A 23708-nucleotide genomic window follows, 5' to 3' on the forward strand; every position below is an offset into this window, starting at 1 on the left:
CATTATTTTTAAACAGAGGATCAAAACAAATGTTTTTTTGTTTTCTGTTTGTTTGTTTTATCAAAAATCAAAGCAACATGGAAGGAATGGAATGACATTTTGAACATTCTGTGTCCTGATGGCACAGATGTTCCTGAACCTCTGGCTGTGTTGAAATTCATGAAAAAAAGTAAAATTCTCTCCTGTTAAAAAAGGTAAATAAACCCGGGCGGTGGTGGCACATGCCTTTAATCCCAACCTTGGGAGGCAGAGGCAGGAAGATTTCTGAGTTTGAGGCCAGCCTGGTCTACAGAGTGAGTTCCAGGACAGCCAGAGCTACACAGAGAAACCCTGTCTCGAAAACAAAACAAAACAAAACAAAAGGTAAATAAATAATAAAAGTACATTCAAGTAGTTTTCTCCATCGAGCAAACATTATTACATTATTATAACTCATAAGGCGTTGGAAGCCACCAACTGACCCCCACTTTGGACACTCACACAGGGTATTCTGCCTTTTCTCTAAAGGCCTTCACGTATTTCTAAGACTCCATCTTTAACAATAAGAAAATTTGCCTCTTATAGCTTCATAACACCAATACACTGGGGAAAATCATGCCTGGACTAATAGACAGTATAAATTATTCTGACATCACCACTTATCAATCACACATGCACCAACTGCTATGAAGGAATGTCTCAGAGCAGAACAGACTGGAGCTGAGAACTATGGGAAAGACACAAATGGACCTGGGAGCTGCGGATCTGCTGCCCAGGGAATAGGTGAAGATGCTGATTAACATTCATTTTCAGAAATGAACCAAAGGTGGTTATGATTGCCTGAAGAATGACTAACAACACACATGTGTATGATTGAAGCACTGCTAATTAAAATGTGCCCAGACAAGAGAAAGGAAATAGATACGGGGCACTGGGGCATGGAGTGAGGACTCAGATGTGAGCTGTGTGGAAACAGGTTAGCAATTAATTGTCATACTGTAGCAAACGAGACACTTCTTAAAAGTAATAGAGGCACAATCACAGCAAGTGATTAAATCAGGAAAGTATCAATGACAAGAAAGCTGGCTGGGGCTGGAGAGAAGGCTCAGTGATTAAGAGCACTTGAAGCTCTACCAGAGGTCCTGGGTTTGATTCCCAGCACCCATATAAGGAGGCTCACCACTACCTATAATTCCAGTTCTAGGGGATCTGACACCCTTTTCTGGCTGCCATGGGTACCTGCACACACACACACACACACACACACAGATGGAGAGACAGAGAGGCAGAGAGAGACAGAGATTGAGAGAGAACAATAAATAAATCTTTTAAAAAAGAAAGAAAGAAAGAAAGAAAAAGAAAGACGAAGCTGGCTTAGACTATTTTTAACTCATCTCTGCTTCTAACAGCACCAGTATACCAACATCAACAATATTCTGAGCTGATTTGAGCAATGCAATTAGCAAATGTGTAGCAATGGGTACATTTTGCTGCACCTAACAACCATAGATGCACATTCTTTTCGAGCACACTTAGAATATTTGCAAAAGTTTACCATGAAATCATTAAAAAAAAAACAAATTTTTGAATAGAAGTAGAGAGAAGCCGGTCGGTGGTGGCACATGCCTGTAATCCCAGCACTCTGGGAGGCAGAGGCAGGTAGATTTCTGAGGCCAGTCTGGTCTACAGAGTGAGTTTCAGGACAACCAGGGCTATACTGAAAAACCCTGTCTCGAGAAAAAAAAAAAACCAAAAAAAAAAAAAAACCAAAAAAACAAATCCGGGAGAAAAAAAAAGAAAAAAGAAAAAAGAAATAGAGAGAAAAAACCATTCTGTAATCATTATGTAATTACTCTGGAAATTGATAAATCATAGCTGGAATTTTTTGTTTATTTGGTTATTAATTAATTCATTTATTAATAATAAACAGGTTAAATAATCATATTAGAAACAGACATTATTTTGAATAGCAATGAAAATTAGTAGCAAAGTCTTGGGATTCAACCAAAGCAACATGTGACAGAAAAGACAATGACTGCAATAAATATATTAAGAAACATGAAAGATAAATATTTTGGATGAAGAAGAGATATAAAATTAATTCAAATAAATACAAAGAAACAAGTAGAAAAGGAGATGCAATATGGAGGACAAAAAACTATTATTTGATAGAATTTTAAAAATTGACCAACTTGTTAACCATTGTTGAAGAATAAAAGATTAAAAAAATACAATAAAATAATGAAAAAGAATTAAATAACCATGCCATAGATGTTAAAACATAATAAATATTAAAACTATATGATTTTGAAATTCTTAGAGGAAACAACAACAAAAAAAAAAAAAACTAGCAAGAAGAAATAGAATGCTAGGGTAATCCTACCTCCTCTGAGGAATTAATCAGTAGTCACAGGGCTTGCCACAAAGAAAACTCTAGATCTCAAGTACTAATTAATCTTGAAATAAACAATCCCAATACTATTAGCCTTCTTCTAGAGAAAGAAAAACAAAAATTATTTCCACTATCCAAAAGAAGAAACACTTTTCCTTCAGAGGTGATACCATAACCCTGACACCATGACCTGACAAAGAGAATGTATAAGAAGAGAAAACCAGGGGCCACTATCACACAAACATAATCCCCCCACCCAAAGTCCTTTCAAAAATGCTACTGTATCAGATTCAGCAATGCATAAAATAATGTATCGTGACAAAGTTTCATTTACCCACAGAATATAAGATCGGAATGCTACTGTGTGTTACCAGGAAACTAATCAGTAAAATGATTCTTTACCTAAAAAGCTAAAAGAAAAAACTACATGATACTATTAACAGGTGTGCATGTAGAACAGTTCAAGATATATCCCTTCCGTCAGTCAGTTTTTTCCCATCATTGTGACACTGAGTCACTGAGCAAACCAACTTAGAAAGAGTAAAGGACCCATGATTGTTTGGTGCCATTGCTGTGGGCCTGTGGGGAACACAGCATGGCAGAGAGGGCTTCAAAGAGCTGCTCACCTCCTGTCAGCCCGGAAGCAGAGAGAACATGAGAAGGGAAGAGACCAGCGAGACCTGAAGGGAGTTGGGACTTTTCAGAATCAGGGAGGCCAGAAGAGGGCATTTATTCCCTGCAGTTACAGACGGTTGTGATCCACCATGCCGGTACATGGAATCAAACTCAGGTCCTATGCGAGAGCTGTGAGTGCTCCTAACCTCTGAGCCCTGTTCTGGTCTGACATAAAAATCATGAAAAGTTTGTTACTCTCATCCTCACACAAAAGGAGCAGACTGGACGTCAACCAGTCGTCTTAGATCCATCATGGAAGTGAAGTCATAGAACAAGCTATACTGAAAATCAGGGAGACAGACAAGTGGATTTGGGGGACCACAGCTGGCCAGGAGAGGCCTGGAAGTAGAAGCCACAGTTGGATGCCACAGCTGGATTCGGCAGAGGAAGGAATGTATAAATAGATGAACTGGAATTAGATGAGCTGGTGGACCCAGGCGGGTGCTGGTAAATTACAATAGGGAGCCCTAAGGGAGAAGAAAGGGATAAAGGGACCCGGATACAGCACAGAACACACCTGGACACCAGATTCTCACCACAGAGATTTTATTATGTGGAGGGACAAGAGGGGACTGCCCCTGGATGGGACAGAGACAGGGGTGACTGACTGGCACCTGGCTGGTTTTAAGGGCTCACATGTAAGAAAGTAGAAAGGGGTTGAGCTTCACGCCCCACCCCCAGCCCCCAGATGGTCTGGCCTCTCGGAATGGTTAGGAGGAGAACGAAGGAGATGAGGCGGAGACTACTTTCTGTGGTGTTCTCTGGTGCTTTTGGTCACATACCCCGGTGGGCTTGAGAGGACTAACAGTTGGTAGAAATGATAGTGGTAGGTTGCCAGGGGCCATCCTCACTTAGATGTCAATGCCAAGAGCTCTCGATGCCAGGAGCCATCCCTACCTAGATCTCGATGCCAGGAGATCTCCATACTAGGAGTCATTCTCACTTAGATCTCCATGCCAGGAGCCATTCTTACACAGATCTCAAAACCCCCTCCTTTTGAAGCTCATCTGTGGATAGGTTACTATAGCAACTCCTTTCCACTTCACCTCTTCATGAGCCCCTTTTTATCATGCCAGAATTCCAGCAGCAATAACTAGCCTTTCCCAGAAATTATGAGAAACTGTTTCTTAAAATAATGCCAGTCCCCTGAGATTGTTCCCCTCTTAACCCCTCCCTACACCTTTACCCTTCCCTTTAAATTGGCTTGTGTGAAAAATAAAATTTGACAGCTTGATCGGAATACTGACTTGCTGTCCATCTCTCGTGTCTCTTGTCTCTCACCTTTCCCTAGGTAGTTCGGGGAACCCTGTTGACTGTCCTGTGGGTGGGGATAGTAGGTAGCTAATGGTGGTAGTATACCATTATTTTATTAGAGATAAGCTGGATGATCTTAAAGTTGATGATGTCAATGCTAGGAAACAATGAGGAAAATAGCCTGAAGAAATAGCCTGGCTCTCTGGGGCCCTGGAATGTTGATTAGGTTTACAGGAGTCTCCAGGCTCAACATGAAGTTGCCCGGAGGAATACCTGTGGTGAAGCCCCAGTCTGTTCCATAATTTCCAACTGGCTTCCTGTCAGGCCCTGTTGTAGTTTGGTTGGTGATGATGGTGATAACAATGGTGATGAGAAGGGAAAGAATGTGGCCAAGGCTATGGAAGCCACAAAGGCTTGGCCAAAGAAACTCAGTGTCTGACAGCACTTTGCGAGAGCCCGGTAACTAAGCCAAGGATTCCAAACAGGTAAGCAAAAGTGCACACTACCAAGTTAATGCGGCTGCTGAGGTCTTGGAAGAGCACAAGAGTGGAATTTCAGGCACAGGACATTTAGGGTAGGTGTGAAAATGCACCAGCAACAGCTGATGTGTGAAGAGGTCCCCAGAGCTCACCCTCCCTCCTGTGAATATCCCCAACTCTGGCATCCAGAGGCAGCTCCTCTGGCTGTGTTGGTTTGCTGTAGGTAATATCAACAACACCTGTTTCCTTAAAGTGCCTCTCCCTGCATAGTCTACAGCGCTCCAATCTGGAGTTCCCCACAGCCAAGAAACCAACTATCTCAGCCAAGAGGATTATAAGAAGGTCTAGAGAGGTAAGAAGACACTTAACACTGGGTCCTTAGACAATTGTCACAGGAAGAAATCAGCACATCAGGCTCATATCCCGGTCACAGATTTCATAGCCCCCAGGGCCTTAGAGAAAGACAGTCTGAGACTGAGGCCTGTGGGGAGTGTCCACAGACAGGAAGTCGGGTGCTGGAAACCCTCTCTCCAGGCCTGTGTCCTTCTAGGTAATTTTCCCATTGGAGCATATGGTTCCTATGAACTGAACTCAGTCCTCCTGGACCCCGCAGAGCCAGGCTATCTTAACCACAGGCTGTGGCTGCAAGAAACAACTGCACATCTCTCATTCCAGGGCTGAGGCCTGGCAGATGTGGCAACTTTCTCCTCACTGTCCTTGAAGGCCTTGTCTCTAAGAGGCTGCTCTATAAAGGTCTGGGGTCCCTGATAGGTCAGGTCACACTGCCTCAGGAAGCCCCAGAGGCCTGCCCATCTGAGTACCCATTCTGTCTCTTAGGCTGAGACACAGCCAGTCTGTCTTCCGCATTGTTAACAGTACGCCGGCCATCATGTGTGCCTGGTGCTCTATTCAAGGTCCTCCCTTCTCTCAGCTTTCTGACCTGGGCTGCGTGTAGACCAGGGGTCTGCCCAGCTATGCCTAGCAAACTTTTCATTTTGGTTTTGGCCTTTGTCTAAAGATTTGGGATGGAGACTACATTGATAAATCTAACATCTTGTATGCTCAGCACAGATCTAATTCACAGTACAAACAGGTCAAGTCCACCTCCCTGTCCTCAGAGTCCCTCCCAGTAGCTTCTCCAGAAAAGTTACACTCGGGAAAGAATTAGAGCGTGCCTTCTGCTCTACCGTCACACTGAATTCAATATAACCCAGATGGTCAATGCAGCCACTCTTTCAATCAGGACACTTTGTGTGGTCATGGGATTTGACTAAGATCTCAGAGCCCTCCAGAGAAGAAGAGAAGTCATGGTCTCCAAGTCTCTTGTCTCAGGCTTCAGGGGCCTCCGGCAAAGCACGCTCTCAGGACCAGAAGCCATTGCCAGGGCTGACAAGTCTAGACATCTGCTGTCATTGAGGCATCGCTGGCAGGCATTGAGCCCCCCACTTTCATAGAGTGTCCCAAACTCTATACTCCTCAGTTCTGAAGGATCGTTTCACAGTTATGTAAAGTGGGAATGGAGCACATTTAGAACACTTGGCTATTTTTGTAGACCAGTGGACTCAAAAGAACAGAGTGTTCTCTGCAAACCAGCCCTGCTGATCTCGGGGTCCCCTCCACCCGCAATGCCGCCCAGACATTCTGACGCTGACGTGGGTCAGCTAACACAGTTTTCAACCTCAGAGCACCGTGTACTTTGCAAGGATCTTTATTACCTGTTATCAACTTACCGTGAACAAGCCACAAGCGGCACAGTGTAGGTAGCAAACCTTATTCCGGTTCCCAGATGCAAACCTCCAGCAGGCTCCCTAGCTTCCAATCATTTTAGAACAACAATCACTATTCACTTCTCGTCAGTTCTGGCTTTAAGGATCTTGTAACAATGACTACCGGTCCAGTGCTATTGTAGAACTCTAAACTCTGTGAACTGGAGATTTCCTCTCTCCAGTTGCTCTAGCTCAACTCAGTACCCGCTTCTCCCTCCTGGGTTGTCATGTCCGGGAAGTGTTTGGGAAATGGGCCTCTGTATCTCAGTTTCCTAATCTGCAAAACAGAAGTGTTAGGGATTGGTTCTAATGCTGTCTCAATTCAATTCAGCTCCCAAAGGCCTTCTGCCCAGACTCTGAGCGTCTCTGCCCGCAGCTAGATTTGATTGGTGATAAAGAATTGCCCTAAAACCAATGCCTAGACAGGAAGACTGAGATGGGACCTGGGGATCTGTAAGGGCTAGGAACCAGGGGAGAGAGGAAAGGTAGAGATCGCCATGATGGGGAAGAAGGAAAACTTGACCTAAAAACCCGCCAATGTGTGAGAATCAGGGAAAGTGGCCACATGGGCTTCTTCCCCAATTGTGCTGGAGTAGCAGAGATGAAATAAAGATTTTAAAAGATGTTAATTCAGAAGTACCCGAGGGGAGTGTTTGCTAGCAGCGGGGAAGGACTAGAACTGCCCAACCTTTGAGCTAGCTAGTCAAGGCATTTTAAATGTGTGCGTGCATGCGTGCGTGTATACGTGTGTGTGTGTGTGTGTGTGTGTGTGTGTGTGTGTTTCAGTCATGAATCCAGACAGCTCCTGGGTGTGTGCGTAGGTGGGACCCGCTGGGAGCTAGAACCGTTAGCCAGAATTACCACTCCACAGAAGAATTGCCTTGTGCACTGTTTAACTGACCAGTTTCTCTTCCTGATAAATGTAAGATGGCGCTTGCCAAGTCCGTGTTGAAACTATGTTAGCAAACTTGGGAAGGAGTGATGTGTTTATGATCTTGGAGTTCCTCTTCAGAAACACAGTCAGCATCACCACGTAATCAGAGCCGGGTTTGGTTTGCTAAGCCGTGCATGTGCTGCACATTTGTTGACTTGTTTATTCCTTATTTCTATTGGTTGTTTTATAAGCTATCTTTGCCCAGTTCTTTCTTGAAAACAAAAATTACTTTGTTTATTATTTTCTAATGGAAAGTAAGACACTTCAGTAAATTCTCTTTGCCGGGTCTCTTAGTTATTAGTATTTTAAATGTACTCTAATAGACAATTGGTTTTCCCCCCACTTTCTGGGTTCATTACAAAATCATCTGCAAATCATCTCCTACCCCCGTCACTTCTAGATCATGGCTCATTATCAGGGTGAGTGTGCTGGCTAGTTTCATGTCACCTTGACACAGCTCGAGTTATTTGCAAAGAGGAAATTGAGAAAACACCCGAACCACACTGGCCTGTGGGGCATTTTCTTGGTTGATGATTGATGAGGGAGGGACCAGCCCATCACCCTGGGTGTCACCCCTGGGCACCAGGTGGTCCTGGGATCTATAATAAACCAGGCTGAGCAGGCTTTAGAAAATACACCAGTAAGCTGCACTCCTCCATGGCCTCTGCTTCAGTTCCTGCCTCCAGGCTCCTGCTGGATTTCTTGCTCTGATTTCCTCCAGTGATGGAGTGTGATCAGAGTTGTAAGAAGAAATAAACCTTTTCTCTCTCTTTTGGTTTTTTTTTTTTTTTTTTTTTTGAGACAGGGTTTCTCTATGTAGCCGTGGGTGTCCTGGAACTCACTCTGTCACTCTGTAGACCAGGCTGGCCTCGAACTCAGAAATCCGCCTGCTTCTGCCTCCCAAGTGCTGGGATTAAAGGTGTGCACCACCACCTGGTAAAATAAACCTTTTCTTGACCCAGTTGCTTTTGGTCATATTTTTATCAGAGCAACAGAAACCAGAAATCAGTGAGAAACAATGTATCATGAGCAGCGGAAATGAAGCCTACCTTAGCTATACTGCATTTGGAAGGATGGATGTAGTAAATCATCAAATCCGGAACTAAGAACTTGATTAGCATTGTTACACTGGTGGGCTGGAAGGATGGCTCAGGGGTTAGAAGTGCTTGCCTCTTAATCCTGATGGCCTGAGTTTGATCCCTGACACCCCAATGGAAGAGGAGAACCAAGTACTAACAGTTGTCCTCTGATCTCCACACATGCACCATGGGACCCACATGCCTGCACATGCAGTGCTCACGTAATCTCTCTCCATGTCTCTGTCTCTTTCTTTCTTTCCTTCCTTCTGTGTGTGTCTGTCTGTCTCTCATGAATGTAAGTTAAAGAATAAGGAATTTTTACATCAGTTATCAAGTTTGGCTACACATTGGAATTATGTAGGAAATATAAAAAAATATGGATATCTAAAATTCTGATAGAAGTGTTCTAGGTGGTGGCCAGGGTATCTTGGGTATGTTCATAAAAATTCTCTCAAGACTTTAAGTATATAGTAAAAGCTGACAGTTGTTTCACGGTAGCCATCGTGGTCTTCAGACTAACAGCAGCAGCGGCCGCCTGACACAGTGGAAAGGCTCGCTGGCAGGCTCCACCCCAGCCATGAGGGGAAGGCTCAGGGCTCTGGGTCTAAACAGATTCTCAGAGTGGCTATGATGTCTGCTCCTGTTTGAGACTCAGATCTAATAGACAGGAAACGCAGCCCTTGGGAAGGAAAGAGGGGCCAGATGGCCTTTCTCAGGCTTTCCCACTTTAGCAGAAGTGGAAGCACATGCTGAAAGGTGTTAGCTTTTCTTCTAGGCTCCGCCCAACAGTTACCTAGCAACAGCCAGGTAGGAGCCTGGTTTGCTATCTATAAAAAGACTGTTTGCAAACCCTACCCCCTCTGGTCTCTTTTTCTCTTTCTTCCTTCTTTCCTTCCTTCCTTCCTTCCTTTCTTTCTTCCTTCCTTCCTTCCTTCCTTCCTTCCTTCCTTCCTTCCTTCCTTCCTTCCTTCCTTCCATCCTTCCTTCCCTCCCTCCCTCCCTCTCTCCCTGTGTTCCTGGTCAGCCTCTTCCCTTCTTTCTCCTGTCTCTTTCCGTCCCTCACTGTCCCCTTTCTTTCCCACACTATCTTCTCATGCCCTTTCTCATGCCCCAAATAAACTTCATTTCATACTAGACCCATCGTATGGCTGGGTACCTGGGGGGCGGGGGGCAGAAATGCCTCAGCATGGGCCCGCTAAGGCACCTCCTCCCGCCACATCACGCCACATCATGCTACATCATCATAAAACATCTCAATAGGTCCAGACATCTGGCAGCATAGAGAGCAAAGATACGCTTTCTGGTGTCCCTGCAGTCTCCAGAATGAGGGGAGGAGGGGCTGAAAGTGAGGAAGGGGGCCAGGAATGCTGGCTCTCTTGGGAGGTTTTGAGGTCAGCCTGGGTAATACAGAAAATTGCATGCCAGCTTGCAATATACAGGATAAAACAGAGAGACAGACAGACACGAACAGTCCCCAAGGTCATGCCCAATGATCTGTCTCCTCCAGCTAGAGGCCACTTCCTGAAGCAGCAGCACCAGCCGGGGACCGAACCTTCGCACCTGAACCTTTCTGTGGAGACATTCCAGATGCTAACCAGAGCAGTAGTGAACTTGGACAAGGAAGCTGAGGGTCATACCAAGCTTGCGGTCTTCATTTGAAGGGGAAACTCATAACCCAGGCCTGTGATTCCCAGAAATGTTCAGGTTGGGTTACTCTCTTCCCCCCAACTGCCATTTTTCCCTTTTGTGTTTTCTATTTGTGAGACAAGACGCTTCCCTGTAGCTCAGGATGCCCTTTGTTGGATCCCCTCCCTCAGCTTCTAGAGTCTGGGGTTATAGAAATGTGTAACTATGCCCTGGCTTTCAAGATGGTTTTCAAGGCAAGGTGCCGATTCCAAGCACCTGACTGAAAGTGACCCAAGAAACCTGACCTGGCAGCGGGGAGGAGCCTGACCAATGGGATTGAACAAACAAATGAAAGCATGTCTTCCTGGGCCTCAGTTACTGGAGGGGCTCTAGGATAGAGGGTGGCCAGTGTCTGAGTTTCCTTTCCTGCTGTCATAAAATACTCTTGACAAAAGCAATTTATGGGGCTGGGTGGTGGTAGCATACATCTTTTAATCCCAGCACTTGGGAGGCAGAAACAGGCGGATCTCTGTGAGTTCAAGGTCAGCCTGGTCAACGGAGGGAGTTCCAGGACAGCCAGGACTGCATAATGAGACAAACTCTGTCTCAAAACAGTGCAGCCTTGCTTAAAGACAAAATGACTGCTGAATTTAAGACCTAAGTGCATTCTCTGCTAGTGGATAAAGACAGAGCTGAGGCGGACAGCCCATTCTCATCCCTCTGAAGGCACAGTTAACTGAGGAATGGTATTTTAAAGTAACCCTGAAAGACAGGGTTGCTGTAATAGGAAAAGGCCATAGAAGCCTTCAAAAACAGGTTTGTGTGTGTGTGTGTGTGTGTGTGTGTGTGTTATGTTGTTTTGTTTTACCGTTAAGATTTTATTGACCCAGCCATAAATCCCTAACCTATATTCAGAGTTTGACATTTTCTCTCAAACAGGAAAGAAATCAAATGCTTATTTGTAGCAAGTTCACTGAAATAGACTTATTTCAGTAGAACTTCAGTAAACAATTTCAAAGGAACTTCTAGTAACCTGTGCCTGGTAAGAAAGTGTATTTGTTAACTATGAAACAAGGTACCCTGTATTCATTTCACCACAAAACAAAACAACACAAAGCCTTACAAGGAACCTGATTTGTGAGGCATGGAGGAGACAGGCCATTGTTGGAAACTCTGGTTGTAGGCCCAGCGCCACCCCAGGAACATCGCCAGGAGTGTCAGCTCTTTAGAACAGTGTTCTAGGTGATGTTTTGTAAGGGCTGATGAAGCAGGACATGACTGATGTCAGGTCACAGGCCATTTCCTCAGTGGCTCCCAGCCACAGGCTGCGGCCCAACCCCAGGAGGCGCCCTGTGCTCTCAGGCCTGGAAGCAGAGATCAGGGTCATGTGTGGAAGGTTCTACTTGTACTAGGAAAGCAACGCTTCAGACCAGCTGCAGTGTCGGCTGAGTAATTACGGGCCAGAGTGTGAGGGGTACCATAAAGACAGGCTGTGGGAAAAGGCCCTACCGCTAGGGTTTTCATTAAAAAAAAAAAAAAAGAAAAGGCAAACCCCTATACATGGCTCCCTCTGCAGGTCAACATTGAGGATAAAAGTCCATCTCTCTGTTTTTGGGGTTTGCTAGCCCTGTCTGGATACCTTCCTCTAAGCCTTTGGAATATATTTAGGGTTTGTTGTTGTTGTTGTTGTTGTTCGTTTGTTTTGTTTTTTGCCAATACAAACTTTTAGAATATTGAATTCCACAAGTGTATTTTCTCAGTGAGAAGCAATGTTTAATAAATTCTAGGCGAAAGGAAATTGCAGAGGGGGTGGAGTAACCCTTTGTTTCAGGAAAGACAACAATGGATGGCACACACATATATTCTGCGCATGTACACACACACACACACCTCTTAGTTCACATGATCCTATCACTGGCTGAACAAACCTATATCCCATAACAATTTTTTAGAGTCTGAGTGATTATCCAAACAGATAATCAAAAACCATGTATAATCAATGTGGGGGCAGGGGGCACACGGGGAGGTTGGTTGGCTGGGGCAATGGAGTCTGGAGAGAATTGGCAAGAGGCCACAAGTTGTGCCCACAGATGGCTCGGGAAGCCCAATGAAGCAGTAGGGTGGCTTCCTGGTGGCCCTGTGGAGAGTATAGGAGGGACTAAGTGTTGGGGTTGAGGGGTACCAGATGGTCCTGCAGAGGTGCTGAGCAGAGAAAAGACCTGACGGGCAGGTGACACAGGAACCACAGGAATCTAAAATTTGGGGGCGGGGGAGGTGGGTACTGGAGCAGCAGAATTACTAAGTGCGGAAGGAAGGCTGAAGTAGAAACTTGTGGCGTCTCTGCAAAGTCAGTTATGTCAAACCTTTTGTTAAAGCAGACACGTGAAGGAATGTGAAAGGATGTTCTCTGCTAACGCAAGCACGTGAAAGGATATGTGATGGATTCTTCACTAACCACACACATGTATTTGTATGTCTAACATGCACTCAGCAGTCAACTTGTCTTGACTCCATAGAGAGAAATGCACCAAAAAACTTGAGCGGATCCTGTGGCTTCTTGCCGCTTCCACGGGCTCAGGCCGATCTGCAGAGTGATGTCAACTGGTACAGGCTCTCATGCTGAGACAAGACCTGCAGGGCAGCAAGACCCGTGGAGGGCACACGATGTTTGGGGGAGTGTAAAAGGACTCAACGGACAGTGACAGGGGCTGGGCTTGCTTGCATACTGGCTGTGCAATGCTTCCTGGTCTCAAGTCTTCACTGAGAACTTCTCCTGGTGTCCCTGGTGGTCCTGCTCCCTCCTGCTGACTCCTGACGATTTGCCGGAGGCCTGGCTGTCTCTGCCGGGTTGTCACCACTGCTGATTGACGTTTGCTATCCCAACACTACGGAACTGGACTGCTGGTATATCTGTGAAGTGTTTGTGAGTGGATTGAGCTGCTGCTGCTGATTCCTGTGATCTGAACTGCTGGTTTCCTGACAATGCAGATGGGATTCGCTTCAAGAAACACTTCCTAAACAAGCCCACTGCCCCCATATCCTAATAATCTTTCTTTTCCACTACCTCTGGTGCGTGATGGGCTAGAAGGGAGGTTTGAGCGTTTAAGAACTATTAAAAGGAGGATTTGAAAAGTCAATGTTACAGAAGGCATTTCCAGGAGGGTATGCTGACCCCTGCCATGGAGAGAATGCCTTTGAACCTGGTACCTATGTTGTCTGGGGCCTGCACAGGGAGCCATTACCCCAGGAAGGACCCTGGGCCCACGTCAGGGCAGACACTGAGTGGAGAGGTGGCAACTCATTCCAGCAGGAAGACAGGGAGGAGTGCTGGAAGTTAAGAAAGTTGTTGGCAGAGAAAACCATGCCTAGAACAGGTCTGGGGGTCCAGGAGGTATGGAGCAAGGTCACACAGATGAGATCACAGGGGAAGGCACAAGGCAGGTGTGTGTATGTGTGAGAAGCAGAAAAGAAACCACATGTGAAGTAGGTCAGGGACCAGATGATGCTACAGTTTGGGCTAATGTCCCCACAGAGGTCCATGTTGTTAAAGCTTGGCCCCCAGTTGAGGGCATTATTGTAAGGTGGTAGAGCCTTTAGGAGGTGGGTGGGGACAATTTCGAGGCCTTCCAGCCAAGAGGGGCCATGCCTTTGAAATAAGTTTGGGCATCTCCTTTCAGGTTTCTGGCTCCCATCTAGGAATTGTTTAGTCCACCACGTGTGCCCTGCCATGCTGCCTCACATGCCCTCAATCGCAAAAGGGCTGGTCCTGTGTGAACTGAAACTCCACAAACTGTAAGCAAACATAAGCTCTTCTCTTTCCTTCAGGCACCGCAGGTATCGTGTTATAGCATGCCAACAGAGAGCAGAGGGAGCTGTGTGCTAGGGTGCCACTCCTGACCACACCGTGCTGTGCCTGTTCCACCCCAAGCCATGGCGGCAGGGGGCGTATCTTCCGGGACTAAGGCACTCTGGGCTCAAATCCACTCTCCTGCAGCCACAGACACCAGCTCTCATTCATCTCCTTCCCGCCTCAGTCCTAGATTAACTCTGGAATCTTAGGCCCAAGGCATTCAGCTCTTCAGTACCTCGGTCCACATACTTAACTGGAGCACGTGGCCAGGTAAGTCCCTTCCCCCATCAGCCTCAATGCCGGAGAGCTGCTAGCCCCACACCTGTCTGGAAAAAGTCAACTTCTTGATTAGCTCCTCTGTCAACATTTCTCTTTTTCGATAGATTGCTGTTTGCAAAATATTTTCTCCCAGCCAGCTGCCTAGTAGGATTCCTTTCTAAATGCCCTTGAGCTGGTGCCCAAGTCTTTCCTGACGGTTGTCAGCAGAAGTGACTTGGTGGCTTTTCTATCACTTACCGATAAGGAAAGAGCCCTTCCCGATCATGCCCTCTTCCGTAGTGATGTGGTTGCAACCCAGCACCTGCCAGGCAGCCAATTAAAATGGCCTCTGATAGGAAGAGTAGGAAGAAAGGATGACGGGTCCTTAGCCACCCTCCTCCATCTGGACTGTAATGTAAGAAGGAAACAATGGCCTAATCTACTATTTGCGATAGCAGATTCCACTGTAACCAAATTTCTGAAGAAAAATGTGCTGACCAGCCAGGGCAGCGCCGACGACTCACCTCAGCCAGCTCACCTCAGGTGTGTGCCATTCTCATTTGCATCTAGCAGGCGCCTGCTTTAACTTCCCTCTGTGATACTTACAAGCCCCTCCCCAACCTGGTACTCCAAACACTAACACTACCTACCTTTTATATTAGAAATGGTGGAACCAGCAAGCAGGCTCTCAGATGTCCTGCCTCCCTTGCAAGCCCTTTCCCCTCATCTCAATGGCAGAGTCTGGGGCCAGACTCCCTGGATTAGGACACAGCATTACTTATGCAACTGAGCTCAACCTTCATGTCCTCGATTGGAAAACGGAGATAAGGCCACCCCGAAGGACTGTTGGCGCTAGTTCTCCGCCACAAATACTGCTGAAACACACGGGGCTGTCTCTCTCTGCTGTGAGCCTTTTATTGAGCTTCTATTACCTCCAAAGTCTGAACTTCTTGACCTCAGACCCTCCTGGCTCATCTTCCCATTTACCTCGGAACCTTTCCTCTCAGTAACTTCATTTTTGAAGGTGTTTCCTCCCCACCCCCAATAATAGCACTCTGTTCATAGGGTCAGAAAACCAAATATATGAATCTGACCTCATTTGACAAATGTTTATTAAAATGCCTACCAATAGAGTGCTGGTCAGCGTCCTATCAAACTAATTCCCCTTACTGAAAAGCACACCTACCTCCTACAGTATATCAACACAAGAAACAGCCTGATACACATCTTTTAACAGCTTATCACATCTTTTGTAAGCAAAAGCAATTTTCATTTCCTTCATTTGTAAAATAAGGGAATTATGCTATCAGCTTGCCATCTCTAAAACAGTACTACACTGAGGCGGTGATGGGAAAATCAAGTATTTATATCTACTTCCGGATCTTCTGTTGTTTTAATGCACCTAAGGGCTGCATCCTGTGGAAAGAGAACAGCGGTCCTTCAATACAGACATGCAAAGCACGCGCCAGAGGGTGAGGCCAGCAGCACCAGGAGCCTAGAGCATGCAGAGACCTGAGTGGCTAGGGAGGGAGGTGTGGGGAGCTTCCCACCAAGCCCAGCAGGCCAGGCTCCTGTCTCTTCCTTTTCCTGCCTTCCCAGAAGAGGTGCGGAAGATCCTAAGGGAGCACTTACCACAGAACAAAAGTCTGTTTAGGTGACCAAAATGGCTGTCAGGTCAAATAGACAACCCTCTCCCTCACCAAAGGCATCTGTGGGTCTTTGAGAGGTAAAGAGGGGCCGAGGCGAGAGGGCCTCTGCCTAGAGATTCCAACACAAAACTTAACTCATACCGTGCACTCCACTTCCTGACTGGTCAGGCCAAGGCCATTTTGGCTCCAGACAAGATGGAGCCAAAGGACCTTTCCTCAGAATAGTAACGCTGGTGTTTATGTGAGGCCAGAAACACTGACCAGTGCCCTCCGCTGCCCGCTGGTCTCTAAAGACAAATCCTAAAGTGCTCTGTAGACATACTTCTGTGACTAAGTGAAGCTAGTTTAAGGTGACAAACCTCTAGGGGCTGAGGAGAAGGCTGAGCCAGCAAAGCGCCTGTCACAGAAGCACAGGGATCTGAGTCCAACTCCCAGCACAAACACAAAAGTCAGGTGTGGCTGGCGAGGAAGAGACAGCAGAGCCCATGGCGCCTGCGAGCCAGCTAGTCCGGACAGTGAACTCCAGTTTCAGGAAGAGAATCTGCCTCAAAAACTAATGTAACAGAAAACAATTGAGGTAGAGATCTGATGGTGATGATGTCTGGTGTGCGCACTCACACACAACACACAAAATGAAATTAAAACTTAAATGTTGAGCTGGGCTCAGAGCTACACATCTTTAATCCCACTGCCCAGGAGGTAAGAGTTTAGGCTGGACGGTGAAATTTGCTCTCCAAAAGAAAATGCTAACAAACCTCTGTTCGTACGTATGTACGTGCAGATAGAAGACTTAAGACCTAGTCCACGATGTGTGTCATCAGACAAAGGCTGAAGCTCATTTACCTTGAATTTTTGCATAGGCACAGGGCTGATTTCCGCATTATTTCCAGAGGCCAAAGGTCCTGGGTAGTTTAGATCATCGCCAAAGCAAAAGCACCCTGAGGGAGATTTCACAGTACCACGTACAGAGAACATACTTAACGTGGCAAGCCCAAGCACAGGTTGGTCCAAAAAGAGCAGGGGTCCAAGTGGCAGCGGCCATGATGTGCTGGTAGGTAGGGCTTTCAGGATGGGGAGCCAGAGGCTAAAAGCCCAGATGGTGGCTCTTAAAAGGTCTCCTCCTCGGTGGCAGTCTCTGCTCACTTGAATCTTCCCAGACTCAGCCTGCTTCCCGTTCACGTTTGACAACTCTGTAAGTGCAAACCGCACTGCTGAAGGAAGCCCGGTCAAGCGTCCGTCTCTACATCATGGCTGACCCTGTGAGGAGCCACCTACAGCCCTTCCCCATCCGTACTCATGGAAAGCCTCTTTTTTGTTTTTTGTTTTCCAGTGGGGATGTGATTAAACAAAAACTCAGTCTCCTCAGGCATGTGTCAACTGATGATGTTGCATATCCTTACAAGGAAATATTTTTCAGCAGAACGAAGCATTTTCTGGCCATGCCTCGACATGGAAACCCTTCAGACCATGTGCTAAGTAAAAGATACCGGACACACAAGACTGCTTACCACATGATTCTATGCAATGCACAGTTCTGAATAGAGAGGAGATTAGTGATCGCCTAGAGCTGAGGGGGACAAAGGAAGAGGTGACTGCAAATGGCCACTGGGTTTCTTCTAGGGGCCACACATCTGAACTGGGGGGCTAGCATAGGGATGCTCCTCTTTCTCCCAGCATTTGCAGGCTAAAGCGGGAGGGCTGCAAGGCAAAAGCCAGCCTAGACCACAGTCTAAGAACCTCCTGGGCTATACACAGTAAGGACCTGTCTCAAAAATAAAACCATAAGACAAAACCCAGAATGAAACAAATTGAATCCAACTGTGGTTATGACCATTCAACAATGAATATACCAACACCAATCTATTTTATGGTACACTATCAATTATATCTCAGAAAGTTCTCTTTAAAAAAAAAAATCTAACAAAACACAACTTCTGGGCTAGAAAGATGGCTCAATGACTAAGAGCACTCAATGCTTTGGCTGAGAATCCAGGTTCAATTCCCAGCACCCACAAGGTGGCTTACAACCATCTTAACTCCAGTTTCAGGGATCTGACACCCTCTTCTGGCCTCCACAGTCACCAGGAGCACACACGGTGCACATACATACATGCAGGTAAACACTCATACACATAAAATAACTCTTAAAATGGTTTTTTCCTAGAAAATCTGATATCCAGCTGTGCCCATGTGCTACAGTTGCAGCAAGATGTTGGCCGAAACATCCTACAAGAAAGTCAATAGCTTCCTCACACAAGGACTCTGCTAACTGGCGTTGCCACTTTCCTATCACAGCACTGGGGTTGGGAAGATGGCTCAACTAGTAAAGTGCTTCTTACGCAAGAACAGAGAACTGAGTTATTGCCAGTCTTCTTCGTTATGACATTTATCTGTTGGTGTTCACACACGTGCATGTCACAACACAGTGGAGGTCGAGGACAACTTGCAAGAGGCAGTTTTCTCTTTCCCAGGGATTGAACTCTAGTCATCAGGTTTAATAGGAAACAATTTCAGAAACCGAGCCACCTCGCCAGGCCAGAGGTTCTAAATTCTATCTCTAGAACCCACCAAAGTAGAAAAAGCACTGTGACTGCTTCCAGTACTGGGGAAGCACAAGCAGCTGGATCCCTGGGGCTTGTCTAGCAAAACTGGCAAATTCCAGGTTCAGTAAGTCTTAAGAAAACTAAGGCATGGTCTTTAATCCCAGCACTCACTCCAGAGGTGGGCAGATTTCCGAGTTGAAGGTCAAACTGGTCTAGAAAGTGACTTCAGGACAGCTAGACACAGAGAAACCTTATCTTGAAAAACCAAAGGTGGTAGGTAGGTAGATAGGTAGGTAGGTAGGTAGGTGGGTAGGTGGACGGACAGATGGATGGACAAAAACTAAGGAGGCAGGAGGAACCTTAACATCCACCTCACACACACGGGGTGGGGGAGAAGGAAGGAAGAAGCAGGGGAGGGGGAGAGGGACTGAGACCTAAAGACTGACCTAGAGCGGAGCCATCCTCCGGGCCACCAGCATCTGTAGAGTAAATAGCTTTTCGTCAGTCACTACGATGCAACCCCTATCTAGTATTAGGCCTGTACTAGTTCTTGGTGTCAAGAAAGCAGAAGGCTGAGATATAAAACTAACTAGAAACGCTGATTCCAAATGTAACTTTCAGGCACCATGGTATTAATCTTAGGTTTTTGTTTAAAGATGATGACTTTCAAACTGTGTTTTTTACATCCTGGAGATGTCCTTACAACTTTAGAAACAAATCTTACTTGTAGCCAGACATGGTGGTGTTTACTTTGTAATCCTAGCACTTGGAAAGCAGAGGCAGGTTTGAGGCTAGCCTGGGCTACACAGCAAGACGGAGTTTTCAGCAGAGAGAGCATATGCTGGCACCCTACTCTCCGTCCATTTGCTTCTTTCTTATAAACCTCCACGTTTGGTGGCATTGGGGCGGGGTTCAGCGGTGCTCACAGGCTACACAAATCACTGGAGGAGGACCTGCCACGAAAAAAAAAAACGCCTCCTTTCTTCCCTTGTCACTATCTCCAAATAGTTCAGTAGAAAAGTCTACTGAAACAACAGAGCATGCACATGTGCACAGGTAACAAATCCCCAAGGGAAACACAAGCACAACTTAACCTGGATGCAAGTCAGACAGCAACACTTCACCTTAAAACAATTCTATCTAGAGCTATAAATATACATACTTATATATGGGTATATATACTTATGTTATATATATGGGTATACATGCATATTCATATATATGTACATGTGTATGTGCCTTCATGAGTTTAGGACACCGTGTGTATGCCTGGTGCCTGTGGAGGCCAGAGGGCTCAATTCCCTGGCGTTGGAGCTCCCAGTGACTGTGAGCTAGCTGCCTGCCGTGGGTGCTGGGATCCAAACTCAGGTGCTCTAGAAGCGCTGTAAGCAGTCTTAGCCATGGAGCCATCTCTCCAGCCCCAGCGCACTGACTTTTAAAACGTCTATGATTTAAAACTGTGATTTCTAAACACTGCTCTCAGCTGAAACAACAAGAGTGTTGGAAACAAGAGAGCTGGATTGTGTAGGTCATGTTCACGTTTGCTGACGAGATGCTGAGTTGCTCTGTGTAGTGTACACACTAGTACTTGTTGACTGGATCCCTTCTAAGATGCAGGCTATTAACAAAATGTCTTAAGTTACAAAAGGCTCAAAAGAAACATTTTAAATCCCAGACGTTTGAGGACAAAGCACATCATAAACAAAACAGCAGCAAATTAGGCTGTATGCCAGAGCTGGTATGCAAGATACCATATGCAGGAGGGACTGTCTGTGGGAGACCATATGCGGGGACACGAAATGCAGGACGCTGAGCTCCCAGCTTGCCCGTGGGAGCCTTGTACTCTGAGAGCTATCTTTTTAGATACTCTTTATTCATAAGGCCTATCTATTTTAACATAGCAGACCCATGTTCTCCCTTACATCCCTGAGAGGATGGACACGGAGGCAGCAGCTGCAGGTCCAGTTACTTCACAGGCCCAGGTGACTCTTCCTTAGGTAGGCCAAACCTGTGTGTAACGTCACACATGCCATTTAGGGCTCTCCGTGGTACTTCCTTGTAGGAGTAACTTCGACTTCTTAACAGTAACTCCATGGCGGCTGAGCAGAGTCAGCTGTTCTTCTGTTGAGGTTTTGGAACCTGAGTCAAACTCTCAGGGGATAAAAAATGTGACCATCCAGCTGTGGTATACTCCAAAACTTTCAAGACACGACCAACAGTCACACACTGAGCAGTATTTTGAATACCAGCATATAAAATGAGTCCTTTAATTTTTCAAGTGTTTTAAAAAACAAATTTATACTTAAGCCAGCCTTGAAGATAAGCATAAAATTACCAATTTAAACCAAAGACCCAACCCCAAACCCACAACAGCAGAAGCTCCAGCTCCGTGAGCAGCTCCACCCTGGTGTGCACAGGGGAGACACAGCCGTGAGCAGCTCCACCCTGGTGTGCACGGGGGAGACACAGCCGTGAGCAGCTCCACCCTGGTGTGCACAGGGGGACACAGCCGTGAGCAGCTCCACCCTGGTGTGCACAGGGGGACACAGCCGTGAGCAGCTCCACCCTGGTGTGCACAGGGGGGACACAGCCGTGAGCAGCTCCACCCTGGTGTGCACAGGGGAGACACAGCCGTGAGCAGCTCCACCCTGGTGTGCACGGGGGAGACACAGCCGTGAGCAGCTCCACCCTGGTGTGCACAGGGGGACACAGCCGTGAGCAGCTCCACCCTGGTGTGCACAGGGGGACACAGCCGTGAGCAGCTCCACCCTGGTGTGCACAGGGGGGACACAGCCGTGAGCAGCTCCACCCTGGTGTGCACAGGGGAGACACAGCCGTGAGCAGCTCCACCCTGGTGTGCACAGGGGGAGACACAGCCGTAGGAGGGTCACTGTCTGGAACTGCGTCCTCTCCTTACCCAGAGAGCAAAAATAAATAAGGTCACCACTGTTTTCTGCAAGTCTGCCCCAGCCTTCCCCCAGCTCACAGGACAGCTGACCGAGAGGTGACGAACTCAGACTGCTTCCCCAAACGTGAGCACAGCCACGTTCTCTCAACAAGCCATTTTCCATGCAGGGGCGATATGTTTTTTCTTAATTTTTACTTTTCAATTTCTTTTTCTTTTTACTTTTTCTTCAATTTTCCTTTTGCTAATATACTATCTTTCCTTGTATAAGGCAAATCAGACACCTCTGTAATGTTGTTTTTCCTAAGAAAAGTACCGCATTTTGAAGACAAACCATTCCCAAAAGTAGTGACCAAAATATTAAAACAGCTTTAAAGGTGAGTCACCTATATTACTTCAATGAAGTAAAACATTAAAAATAAAAGCAGTTGGCACTAAGACAGCTATTCGAAATATCTGTGTCTAAATAATTTTTAAAACTGTTTTATTTTTTTTTAAAGAATGCACCCCCTAGTCCAAAGTAACTATATTTTAAAAAATTTTTGGCCAAAAAATTTACAAAACCCCTTTTGGTTCAACCTAGTAAAAGTGGTATCTAGAAAATACTCTGCATTATTAAGTTGTCTTAAAAGTTCAGTTTGAAAGCATTCCTAAGGCTGGGTGATCTGGAGACAAATGTGCTCCTGCAGGCACTCCGAGGCACGGAAGCCCGAGACAGACAGGCACTTTCTTCTGAGTGGTGGAGCTGGAACAGAAGTCAGACGTAGGCTCCCAGAGCAGCGTGGAACTCCGTGAGACACTGGACCAGCTGCTGAAACTTAGGCCTCTCCTCCGGGTCCAAGGCCCAGCAACAGGCCATCACAGCGAACCTACACAGTGACATGGAAACGTATCAGGCCTCAGTCAGCTTCCTGCCAGTTATGTGCTCTGTTCAAATGTGCTGGTGGGGAGGACGGCTATGAGCAATCGCTTAGTTGTACGCTGTGTTAGCAGCTTCAGGATTAAAAGAAGCTAAGTTATTTGGATTACACCCAGCAATCTCAGTTCTACATGAGGATACAATACTCAGAAAGTTCAGAGCTTTGTGGAAATACACAGACCAGTCAGAATAATGGCCTGCATTGTCCTGGACACTGTTGAGGAAGAACTAGGAAGAAGATTCCTGGATCTACAGCAAAGCTACTGCCTACAACTGGCAGGGAAACCTTTCGGGGCCTCTGTAGACAACACATTTCTGTGCCCACATACCCAGCGAGCCCCTGTGCACCCCACCGCCATGACGGAGGCAGGAGGCACATGCCACTCACTAGCCTTTAAGGCAGCCAAGACCACAATGAGAAAGGTGTCTGTCTGTGTTTACTGTCACGTGGTGTATGTGCGTGTCTGTGTGTTGTATGCATGTGTCTGTGGAGAGCAGGGATCAGCACTGAGTTTTGTCCAATACTGTTTTCTTACTCAGATGAAATATCTTACTGGACCTGGAGTTCAGAGATACAGCTACGATAGCTAGCCAATGAGCTCCGGGGATCTGTTTGTCCACCCGCCCTGTGGGTGGGTTCCAGATACACACTACCATACCTGTCTTCTTGGTGGGTGTTAGTGATCTGCATTTGGATCCCAAGAAAGATTTGCTAAGTACTCTATCTTTTCATCTGTTTAAACAAAACTCAGGTAACTGATGTAGCATCCCATCAGTTTCCTCACTATTATGTTAAGAGTCTCAGGCCAATTTTTAGTAATCAAGATTATATATCACTGATACAAGATGCCACATGGGTTATAAAGTGACTGCTGTTTTCTACAAGGTCTAAGTCACGTCTGAAGATTCATCGTTCTCAAAGGGGAGCTTCTGCATGAACACAAGAACTTACTTTGCTACGTTTATGATAACATAGAAAATGCATCAAAGTTCATGTCTAAGTTTCCAAAACTCACAGTTCATCGGGGCAGTTGATTGGTTGGGCTATTCGGTAACCATCTTTCAGGTATGCGGCCATCTCAAAGGGGTCGATGTCCACATAGGGCGTCTGTCCCAGAGTCATGAGCTCCCACAGCGTCACTCCAAAGGCCCACTAGGAGAGAACAGCAGCATAATGAGGGGACATTCTAAAACTGGGCACTGGTGACTACAGACAGGTCAAAAATAGCAGTGGAACAAATGCTTGAATAAAGTGAGTACTGTTCATAAAACAAAACCTACCATATTGGTTAGTTCTCTAGCTGGGATAGGAAAGGAAGCATTTCAATGAGTTAATTCTTCAATGTTAACATTTGTATCATCTGTTCTAAGTAATTAGGTCTGTTCAAAGAAACCAATTT

At 46.2% G+C, this 23708-nt stretch overlaps 1 protein-coding gene across 3 annotated transcripts in view; it reads right to left on the bottom strand.

The window, feature by feature from the left end:
* Positions 1 to 21856: 21856 nt before the first annotated feature.
* The window catches only part of Ryk (receptor like tyrosine kinase), a 71180-nt gene continuing 69328 nt past the window's right edge, over positions 21857 to 23708 (bottom strand). For all 3 annotated transcript variants that reach the window (XM_052187503.1, XM_052187504.1, XM_052187505.1), the window contains exons 14-15: positions 23325 to 23461; positions 21857 to 22258 (exon numbers count right to left, since the gene is read on the bottom strand). In XM_052187503.1, coding sequence (XP_052043463.1) covers positions 22147 to 22258; positions 23325 to 23461 — 249 coding nt within the window. In that variant the 3' untranslated portion in view covers positions 21857 to 22146. The remainder of the gene's footprint in view (positions 22259 to 23324; positions 23462 to 23708) is intronic.

The sequence above is a fragment of the Apodemus sylvaticus genome, chromosome 7, assembly GCF_947179515.1.
Source record: "Apodemus sylvaticus chromosome 7, mApoSyl1.1, whole genome shotgun sequence".
In the NCBI taxonomy this organism is placed as follows: Eukaryota; Metazoa; Chordata; class Mammalia; order Rodentia; family Muridae; genus Apodemus; species Apodemus sylvaticus.